General features: G+C 50.2%; 2 protein-coding genes across 3 annotated transcripts in view; one reads left to right on the plus strand and one right to left on the minus strand.

The window, feature by feature from the left end:
* Positions 1–1,558, plus strand: part of DNAJC17 (DnaJ heat shock protein family (Hsp40) member C17) — a 42,409-nt gene extending 40,851 nt beyond the window's left edge. For both annotated transcript variants that reach the window (XM_053889190.1, XM_019442534.2), the window contains one exon: positions 1,361–1,558. In XM_053889190.1, coding sequence (XP_053745165.1) covers positions 1,361–1,483 — 123 coding nt within the window. In that variant the 3' untranslated portion in view covers positions 1,484–1,558. The remainder of the gene's footprint in view (positions 1–1,360) is intronic.
* Positions 1,559–1,747: 189 nt separating this feature from the next.
* Positions 1,748–5,641, minus strand: GCHFR (GTP cyclohydrolase I feedback regulator). The gene is made up of 3 exons (XM_019442536.2): positions 5,180–5,641; positions 3,379–3,473; positions 1,748–2,254 (listed from the first exon to the last, which is right to left on the minus strand). The coding sequence occupies exons 1-3, from the start codon at positions 5,213–5,215 to the stop codon at positions 2,131–2,133; spliced, it is 255 nt and encodes an 84-aa protein (XP_019298081.1). The 5' UTR covers positions 5,216–5,641; the 3' UTR covers positions 1,748–2,130.
* Positions 5,642–10,746: the final 5,105 nt, after the last annotated feature.

Here is a 10,746-nt window from a genome sequence, read left to right on the forward strand (position 1 = left end):
AGAACTGCCCTCTCCTGGGCCTAACACCCAGTCTGGTGGTTCCTCATCTTCCTCGATTTCCTCCGGTAGCCTCAGGGCCAGAGAGAGCAGTTGAGGGCCAGGGTCCTGCGGCCTCCTCTCCCACCATGCTCCAGGCCTTCCCCTCAGGCCTCTTGGGCCTTATTCGCGGTCCCTCCTCTGCGGAAAGGCCACATAGGGCTGCCCTGAATTGTCAGCAGTACCCTGGGCCAGCCTTAGGTGGGTGGGCCTGGCTGGGAGGACAACTCTCCTGGAAGCTGCTGTGGCTGGAAGCAGCAAGGCTGGCACTATTCCAAGAAGCAGGGGGATCAGGGCTGAATAACACTTCCTGGTTCTGTACACCCTTTACTTCATACCACTTGGCCAAGGCCTGGCATCTTAACCCCAGCCACTCCCTTCTTATCCCCCAGGTCACTGACCACTGAACTTTCCCCCTGAATAATTCCATGAGTGCAAACTCGAGTGGTGTACCAAAGAACAGGGCTAAGCAGTGTGCTCTGCCTTGCAACCTCCCAGCCCGGCTCACTCCCTGGCCAACTGGGGTGGGCTTCCCGCTTACACCACTCCAGCTGTACTGGCGGAAGAAGTGACTTAATTGCCACTGCAGACCTTATCAGGGTGTGGGCTTGGTGGATCAAGTCTCCTGTAGAGCTGCCTCCCCACCCCACAGTCTTGGCCCATGGGATTGCTTGTTTATTATTCTTTTGATTATTGATATATAGCACTCTTTTATCCCCCGCACTGTGCTGGCAAGATCATAAAAGAAAAAGGCGCGGGCCCTGCCCTCCAGCAGCCCTGGTGTGTATTTCTAAGAGGCAAACGGCTTCATGCTTGTTTCTCTCTCCTTCTAGGGCGGGCTGACAGAGGCTGGGTCCAGGGTAGGGCTCCCTTCTCTCATGTCCCACAGGAGCCAGACCACAGGGAGGTGGGCAGCTGGGAGGGGGCGGTGCTGTCGCCTCCACCTGGCAAAGCGGAGTGGATTTCTGCACCTCGGGACAACCCCTTCACTGCAAACCTGTGAGAAGCAGGAGCCACGGGTAGAGGAAAGGAGTGTCACATGATGGCCGGAGAGGAAATGGAGGGAGACAGGGCCTGGCTGGGGCATGAAGAAGTGATTCAGCCCAAGAAGCTGAAGCAGGGCTGACTGTTGATGGAAGGCCTGCGGGGAGGGGGGTTGAGAGCTGCTTGAGATGGCTTAGAGGGGAGCCAGCTGAGAAGTCCCGGGCATCTTCACTCCTTGCCTCAAGACCTTAGCTCTGTGTAGACCCAGTCCTCCAAGTCTAGATTCTGTGTGGCTGTGCCCTGCTGCCCTGACCATCTCCTGTCCCCCTCTGTCCGCCAGGGCTCAGTGCTGTCCGAGAGGGACTATGAGAGCCTCGTCATGATGCGCATGCGCCAGGCCGCTGAGCGGCAACAGCTGATCGCCCAGATGGAGCAGGAGGACGAGGTGCGGCAGCCCACATAGCCTCCTGCCTCCAGCCCACTCCCCTCCAAAGCCCTCGTCTTCCACGGCACCAATAAAGTTTGGGGTTTTTTGTTTTTTGTTTTTCCAAGAGTCTACCTCTATTGCCTGTGTGGACGTAGGGTGCTGGCTTGCCCAAGCATGGCCCTGGTTTCTGGGCTCTGCTGAGAGGGTTCCACCCAGGCCTGGCTCCCCTCCCAGGAGTGGGCAGACCCCCAGGGAGGTGCTCCACACAGAGTCAGTGGGCCAGCAGCACAGAGGAGCAACCACTCATCACAGTCCTTTATTGGCTTGGACTAGCTACGCAGGACCCTCCCGCCCAGTCCTGGGGCCATGCTCCTCACGGGCTCCCAGTTTCTGGCTGGGGACAACCTGGCTCTCGTGGCTCCCACAGAACATGGCCTCCTCCAGGGCTCTCAGGCCCAGAAGCTGGAGGGGCTGCTGGGAGCACCAGGGCGGGGGCCCTGCCCTCTCCCACTGGCTGAGGCAAGTTTCAGAAAAGGCCATTCATTGCCCAGTGGTGCTGGGCTAAGGAAAATGACAATTTGGGAAGAGAGGGGCCGGGCAGTGAGTGAACGGAGACTCAGGATCGGGGCCCATGGCAACCGCTCAAAAGAGGGGTGTGCCGTCTGCTCCTCAGTGTGAGAGGGTCACTCCTTGTGCAGGCACCACACCAGCGTCTGGCCCACGCCTGTCATGCTCAGCACACGGAAGCCCTTGCGTTCCAGTTTGTCCAGGACTATGCGAGGAGGGTCATTAACAAAGTACTCACAACTGTGAAGAGAAGGGGAAGAGGGGACAGCATGAGGGGATATACAGCACAGGCTACCCAAGTAAAACTAGTATCTGCTGATGACTAGGCCTTGTCAGGAATCCTAGTAGTGACTGACATTTGCTGGGTGCCTTCCAGGTGCCAGGCTAAGTGCACATTCCCCACCCCCTCCCTAGCTAAGCGCTTGGCTTGCATATCTTCTTTCTTCTTCCCGATACCCTAAGGAAGGTACCATTATTATTCCCATTTTATAATTATAAATATAAAACTTGGAGGGCTAAGGAGCTTTCCAAATGTTATTGAGATCCTAGAACCCATGTTAGTCTGATGACAGCCCCATGTGCCCTGGGCCGCTGCACTATTCTGGAGGAATGGCCTGTTTTCTCCAGGGTCCTCCCCCAGGGCTCTGCCCCTCTTGTTGCCCTGTCTGTCCTGCAGTCTTGGAGCAACAGGTTGGCCCCTAATAGTGGCTCTGGGTGCTGCTCTCTAGCACGGAGAATGCTTGCTGTCCCTTCTTTCAGGGTTGTCGATCAGATAAAGGGCTCAAGCCCCAAGCTGGGCATCTCGAGACAAATGGCTCATGGTAAAGGAATGGGGCTGGCTTTAGCCCTCCAACCCTGACCCAAGGGCCCGGGTCCAGCCTGCCTCCCCTTTCCCCTCTTGGAACTGAGGCTCATTCTGGCAACCCTTCTCACGAGCTCCAAGGCAGCAGCTGAGCTGAAAGTAGGACCCAGGCTGCCTGCTGCCTGTTTCTAGAGTTCAGCTTTCTTAACTCAGCCAGCTCTTCAAGAGAGAAACTTTTCTGTGCCTATCTTTGCCTTGATGGGGTCCAGCTCCAAGATGAGAGGGCAGAGTAAAGAACAGTCCACTTATGGAGTCCTACACCCAGCTGGACTGGGTCCTGGGGCTCCCTTGTGAAGGGAGGCCCAGTGAGAATGCTTTCAGAGCAAGCCTGGGGGCTGCGGTAAAGCCGCAGACGGGACCGACCCTATAGAAGACAGAACCCCAGGATGCAGGCACGGCCTCTGAGGCTGGGCGGTGGCATCGTCCCTGGGCTTCGTTTTGTTAAAGGAAACGGACAGGTCTAGGGGCTGGCAGGGAGATCCTGAAGAATGCCACTACTTACAAGTTGTTTCCCAAGACGCTTCTCTTTGAGGCCCCCAGATACCTCATCAGCTCTGGATCTGAGTGCTCATCGCCCACCATGGTAGGGCCCACCTCCTGCAAGGTAAGCCACAGTGGCTGCTTGGCTGGCGGCCTGGGAGAGGTGGAAGGTCTCTCTCCTTCCTCCCCTGCCTGCTGGCCCTGAGCCAGTTTCAGTTCAAGGCTGGAGAGTGTGGTGAGGAAACTCACTGGCCCTCAGTGATCAGGCCAGGCCATGTGAGGCCTCCCCAGTCCCTCCAAGCTGAGCTGGCCATTGCCCAACTGCTGGCAACTTCCTGCCAAGCATCACTACCCGTGTCTGTGTGTATCAGAATCACCTGGAAAACAGAAATGAAAACATGTCCATACAACTTGTACAGGAATGTTCATAGCATTATTTACAAAAACTAAAAAGTGGAAACAATCTAAATGTCCACGGATGAATGCATAAATAAAATGATACAGCTACACATGCACTGGATCTTATTTGGAAAAAAAAAAAAAAAAGAATAAAGACAAATACATGCTACAATATGGAAGAACCTTGAAAACATGTAAGTTTTCAGAAACCAGACACAAAAGACGACATATTGCCATAGAAATGGTAACCGATGGTTATCTAGGGCTGGGGGATTTGGGGGAAAATGAGGAATGACGGCTAACATGCATGGTATAGATATAGGTTTTTTGAAGGTGATGGAAATGTTCTAAAATTGATTATGGTGATGGCTGCACAACTCTTGAAGATGCTTTAAAAAAACATTGAATTGTACACTTTAAATTCGTGAGTTCTGTGGTATATGTATGCTATACATCAGTAAAGCTGTTCTATTTAAAAAAAAAAAAAAAAATCACCTGAAGAGCACCGAATTCCTAAGCCCCAGGCTTAGTATTTGGGGAGTTCTGGGAAGGGGCCCAGGAGTCCACATTTTAACAACTGCACAAGTAACTGATTCTCAAGCCACTGCCCTAGGACACGGCCAAGACCCCTCCTGTCACGCGGTGAGCTCTCTCCTGTTGTCTTCACCTCCAGAGAGTTGTGCACCCGCTGACAGATCACCAAGGCACTGGGGAGTGGGAAGAGGCGGAGGTGCCCAGTCAAACTATTCTGAAGTTAAAAGGGGATTCCTGGAGGCACCAACTCTGCCTTGGACGACGAAATTGCACCCAGAAAAAGGGGCATCACTCTGACTCCGGAATGGTCTTCCCACCTCTAACCACAGGGCCTGTCTCCTTCTGTCTTTCCTAAGGGCTCAGGGATAGCTCTTTCTGGAAGTGCCTGAGGGCCGGGCACTTGACAGAGGTGTTTCAGCGCCTCAGCACGTCCTTTTCTTTTTCAAACCTCTTTCCCCCACGTATTTGCACTCCCACCACCCCCACCTCCAACCCCTGCGGAGCGGCTCTGTGTAGGGCCGTGGTTGCTGCACCATGAGACCAGGGGTTCCTGGCTTCCTCGGGCGGACAGGTAGGACAGGAGCCGCAAGCCCCCGGAGTTCCCTCCGCCGCGGGGATGCACGCACCCCGCCCCCTTCGCGGCTCTGGAAGCACCGGGCCGGCCAGGACTCCCCGAGTCCGGCGCTCCGGGTTGACTCGGTTCCGCAGCCTCGGCTCGACTCGGTTCCGCAGCCTCGGCTCCTCCGCCCGAGGGGGCGTGTCCCGGGCGGCTTCCGGATCCAGTCACCGGCAGGCGCTGCCTCAGAGGGAGGCGCCAAGGTGCAGTCGCAGCCCTCTCGGCCCGGGCCCGGCCCCAACTCTGTCCAACTCGCCGGGCGGCGGGTACTCACCATGCGGATCTGGGTGCTGATGAGCAGGTAGGGCATGGTGCGCGCGTCCCTGCCAGGCTCCCACCCAGGGCTTTGGGCTCGGCGCCGACGCCAGCCCCTCAGGCTCCGGGACTGCGACCGGCCGCCCAGTCCAGTTACTCCAGCTCTGGCCTCGGGCGACACCAATCCCAGTGCGCCCGGCCCGTGACAGCCGCGGCCGGCCAATCAGGAGCGGGCGCTCGTGACGCGCCCCGGCTCGGGGCGATTCGGGGCCCGCCTCCTGCACTTAGGGCCAAGCTGCTTCTGCGGGTGGTCCAGGCAGACGGAGGGGTGCGGGTTGCGGAGAACGCTCCCGCACCCGCGGCCTGGAGTAGGGGGTGACCCGCGGGGCTCGGCTGGCTGCAGCGAGCCGTGGTGCCAAGCGTGCGTGTAGACTGTGCGCCCTCTTTCTTGCAACACCTCCAGTAGTAGGTTCCAAAGTCCTGCTGGTCCCCAACCCCCGTCCCTGTGAAGCGGAGCCGGGAGCAGTTGGCTATCCTGTTGAAGCCTCCCAAGCTCCAGCCCACCCCACCCAGGCACACCTCTAAAGGCTTTAGCGGATCCCCACTTTCTGTCCCCAGTACACGTTCTCCGTCCGCGCCCAGGAGAAAGCGGTGGGAGGCTTGTGGCAGCAGCTAAAATACTCGTGTGTACTGCGCATTTCCGCCTCCCTGACTGTAATTCCTAGTACAGCAGCGGAATCTTGCGTTTCTGTGGCCCCATTGGTAAATGTGCAAAGGAACTGAGCGCTTGGCTGTGTGCCAGTCCCGGAGGGATTTAAACCGACGGAATCTGGCCCATGCTTTGGAGAGCTTCCCGCGAAGCTGGAAAGATGTAGCGCACGCGCAGAAAATCACAAGGCAACACCTGGGGCAAAACAAAGTACATCCTTGGCACCAAGCCACCAATGAGGGAGCAGCAAGTGCACCTCGGTGTGTCCACGACCTCATCTAGATGTTTCAAAATATGAAAACTCATGATTCTTTATCTGTCTTGTGATTGGTTCTCTAAAAAACAAAGCAAACAGACACAGCCTGTGACCTTTCCTGGCCTTTGAACAATCTTCACCTCTATAAAGGGCACTTAGAGGGCGTGCTCTGTGCCTCCAAGCACTTTGATAGATGTGAAGCTCGCTGTAAGGGAAATAGGCAGTTGTAATCTTACAGGATACTTACTGGTCTAATTTATTATTCCGTACTCTCTACCCACTATTCTATACCTCCAAGACTAACAACTCAGCTGGAGAGATAAGATACTCATGCCTGACAAAGGATTTGTTAAACTGACAAAGGATTAATACTCAGGATATATAAAGAACTCCTGCAAATCAAGGATAAATCAGTAGAAAAAAACTTGGGCAAATGACTTGAATAGGCACTTTTCAAAAGAATGAATGGAAGTGGTTAATAAACCGATAACCTGTTGTTTAATGTCATTCATTAGAAATCCCAGCTACATTTTATTTATTTATTTTCTTTTTAAAGGAAGCTTCACACCCTGCTCAGAGCTTGAACTCACAACCCTGAGAGCAAGACTTGAGCTGAGATCAAGAGTCAGACGCTCAACTGAATTCGGCTCAGGTCATGATCTTATGGTTCGTGGATAAGAGCCCGTTGAGGCTTTCTGCTGTCAGCACGGAGCCCACGTCAGATTCTCTGTCTCCCTTTCTCTCTGCCTCTTCCCTGTTCTTGCTCTCTCTCTGCCTCTCGCCTTCTCTCTCTCAAAAATAAATAAAACATAAAAAAAAAAGAGTCAGATGCTTAACTGAGTGAGCCACCCAGGTGCCCTTCAAGCTACATTTTAAACCACAATAAGACAACTTTATTTTTTTTAATGTTTATTTATTTTTTGAAAGAGCACGAGTGCGGGAGGGGCAGAGAGGGAGATACAGAATCCCAAGCAGCCTCCAGGCTTTTGCTCAACCAACTGAGCCACCCAGATGCCCCAATAAGATACTACTTTAATGATTTGCTAAATAAATAAATCTGTAAACACTGAGTATTGGCGAAAAGGTCTAACAGAAACACTACTGTTGGGATGGCAAAGCGTTATGACTGATACAATCACCCTGGAAAACAATTTGGCATCATCTAGCAAAGTTGAAGTTGTGCATTTGTATGACCCAGCCAAACCGTTTCTGGATAAACCTCAAGAAAACTTACTCATCAGGATATATGTGCAAGAATATTTATAACAGCACTGTTTGTAACTAGCAAAAAAATGGCAACAGTTTTACGTCCATCAAGAGTAGAGTATCTGGTTGATTAATACAATGGAGACTGCATAGCAATGAAAAATGCTAAGTGAAAAAGTAAATCATGGGAAAACATATGCTAATTCTACTTAAAGGTCTAAACTTGCAAAACTAAACAATATATTGTTTGGGGATGAAAAACATATATGGTTAAATTATGCTTCTATTAAAAATATGTGGGGGCGCCTGGGTGGCTCAGTCGGTCGAGCATCCGACTTCGGCTCAGGTCATGATCTCATGGTCCGTGAGTTCCAGGCCCGCGTCGGGCTCTGTGCTGGTGGCTCAGAGCCTGGAGCCTGTTTCAGATTCTGTGTCTCCCTCTCTCTCTGACCCTCCCTCGTTCATGCTCTGTCTCTCTCTGTCTCAAAAATAAACGTTTAAAAAAAATTTTTTTTAAATAATAAAAATAAAAATATGTGATTAAATTGCAAAGACAAGGGAATGATAAATATAATATTCAGAGCAGTGTTTACCTCTGAGAGAAGTGAAAGGAATCGGGTGGGGAGAGCCATGTAGGAGTCTTATAAGGCAGAAGTGATGTTCTCTTTCTCACACTAGGACCCGGGTGCTAAGGGTTATATATGTCCTCAATATTTATTGTTTTACATATTATACATGTGTACATATTATACATGTATACAGGTATACATGTGTTATACCTATTCTTTTATAGCCATTAAATATTTAATTTAAAATATTAAATTTTTTAAAGTTTATTTATTTATTTTGGGGAGAGAGACAGCACACAACTGGGGTGGGGGAAGGGAGAGAGAAAGAGAGAGAGAATATCACAGGCAGTTTCTGTACCATCAGCACAGAGCCTGACAGGGGGCTCACACTCACAAATGGTGAGATCATGACCTGAGCCAAAACTGAAACTAGGATGCTTGACCAACTGAGCCACCCAGGTGCCCCTAGGAAGAATAATTTGTTAAGTAAGTGTTAAGTATGTTAATGGTTAGACACAGAGAGTAGAGCCATAGTCCCAAGACACTTGGCTATGTTGCCTCTCTTGGGAGAGCCAGGTAGATGAGGCTTGCCTTTTCTGGTCAGAGAGGAGGACAGGAATCTGGGGTCTGCTCTGCTGTCTTCTCTCAGGCTGGACTGGGCCTGGGAGAAGACAGGAAGGCAGTGCAAATCTCAGGCTGCCAGGGCTTTATTACATTTGAAAAACTGGTCTGCAGATGCCACATAAGATAGAGAGCTCCATCCAGAATCACCCACCCCACTGCTGATTGCTCTGGCAGCCACATGCCCATACGATAACATCTTTAATATCCAGGGGGAAATGAATTCCTTTGCTTGGTCTGCCTATCTGGCCTCGCCTCTTGCCACAGTTTATCTGGCAGATCTTCCTCTCCTGCAGAAAGAGGAGAAATTGTTCTTCCACAACTCAGCTTTTCATCATGAAAGCATTGTCTAAGTGGCAGGGCCTGGATATTGGTTATTCCTTCTTTCCTTCCTTCCTCCACATTCAGCTTCTGTGGGTGGCTTCTGCTTTGGAGCTGTGCTAGGCTCAGGGCATGTGGAGATAAACTGAGCATGAACCTTATCCTGGAGGAGTGAACACTCCAGTTGGGTAGCCAGGCTAGAAAGCAAATAATCATGGAACCAAGTGTAATAGAGGTAACAAAACCTCAGGAGCAAAGAAAAATAAAAAGATGAAGTCCACCAAGGTGGTGGGCTGGAAAGATTCCCCAAAGGAAATGAATTTTTATTCTCTCCAAAAGTTAACATTTTTTTAATGACTGAAGAAACACATGCAGGGGCACCTGGGTGGCTCAGTCGGTTGAACGTCCGACTTCGGCTCAGGTCATGATCTCACAGTCCGTGAGTTCGAGCCCCACATTGGGCTTTGTGCTGACAGCTCAGAGCCTGGAGTCTGCTTTGGATTCTGTGTCTCCCTCTCTCTCTGCCCCTCCCCTGCTCATGCTCTGTCTCTCTCTGTCTCAAAAATAAATAAAAACATTAAAAAAAAAAAAAGAAACACATGCATATCTCAGAAAAGTGAGAAAAAATAATAGAAAAATTATATTAAAAACACTTTTCTCACTACCAAGACAATTATAGTTAGTGTATTTCAGGAGCTATTATTTGAACTGAATCCTTAAAAATGAGTAGGAGGTATTGGTAAATTTCTACTCCTTAAGCTGTGGGTGGGAACCTTGTTGCCTTTAAATTGTTCTTTATAATGTATATATACATTAAATGTACTCTCTTATTTGTAAACTATTTCACAATTAAAAGGTAAATAAATATCTAGTCAAGGGGCGCCTGCCTGGCTCAGTTGGAGGAGCATGTGGCTCTAGATCTTGGGGTTGTGAGTTTGAGCCCCAAGTTGGGTGTACTTACAAATAAAATCTTCAAAAATATATGTATATAATATCTAGTCAAGGATTTGAGGAGGGCTGGTGTAGATATTTCAGTTGTCACTAAATTTTAACTTGCAAGAAATGCTGATGATAAAACTGGAATCATAGTCCTCTAGTTTTGTTTTGAAAAAAAATTTTTAGCGTCTATTTTGAGAGAGAGAGTTCAAGCATGAGCAGGGGAGGGTCAGAGAGAGAGAGAACCTCACATGGACAGCACCGAGTCCAATGCAGGGCTCGTACTCACGAATTGTGAGATCATGACCTGAACTGAAATCAAGAGTTGGTCGCTTAACCAACTGAGCCACCCCGGTGACCTATGTATTTTTAGTGTTTTAAATTGCAAGAAGTTGCATAAAATCACAAAAGTGGATTATAAAATTTTTTTAATGTTTTTATTTATTTTTGAGACAGAGCATGAGCAGGGGAGGGGCAGAGAGAGAGGGAGACATAGAATCTGAAGCAGTCTCCAGGCTCTGAGCTGTCAGCATAGAGCCCGACGCGGGGCTCGAACTCACAGAGTGTGAGATCATGACCCGAGCTGAAGTCGGAAGCTCAACCGACTGAGCCACCCAGGTGCCCCTATATAAGTGGATTATAAAAATCAATAGGCCATGGTGGTGTTAAACTGAAAAAACAAAACTGCCAGTTATTTCACCAGCGAAAACAGGTTTATTCAGGAATAGCAGAGAATTGTAATCCATGACAAGCAAGCTACAGCAAAACCATAGGCAAGTTCGACAAAGGAAAGGAATGTTATTTTATGGAGAAGAAAGAGGAAGTTGGGAGGAGTTGTTCTGAACATGAATCCACTGGAAAGAAACAAGAGTTTAGGTGATGATGGTTTCTCTTTGGCTGAGTTGCAGGGGTAGTTGATTTATTGTAGGAGATGCAATCATCGTACATCCTTCTCTATTGGAGCCTGT

Source organism: Panthera pardus, unplaced genomic scaffold (assembly GCF_024362965.1).
Source record: "Panthera pardus isolate Hobbes unplaced genomic scaffold, ASM2436296v1 HiC_scaffold_24, whole genome shotgun sequence".
NCBI classification, from domain to species: domain Eukaryota; kingdom Metazoa; phylum Chordata; class Mammalia; order Carnivora; family Felidae; genus Panthera; species Panthera pardus.

Bases quoted from the DNA above. Each gene is read 5' to 3' on its own strand.
- GCHFR (XM_019442536.2), bottom strand. From the start codon at position 5,215: ATGCCCTACCTGCTCATCAGCACCCAGATCCGCATG. The intron at 3,474-5,179 runs GTGAGTACCCGC...CTTACCTTGCAG, and splicing joins TCAGCACCCAGATCCGCATG to GAGGTGGGCCCTACCATGGT. The intron at 2,255-3,378 runs GTAAGTAGTGGC...TTCTCTTCACAG, and splicing joins AGCGTCTTGGGAAACAACTT to TTGTGAGTACTTTGTTAATG.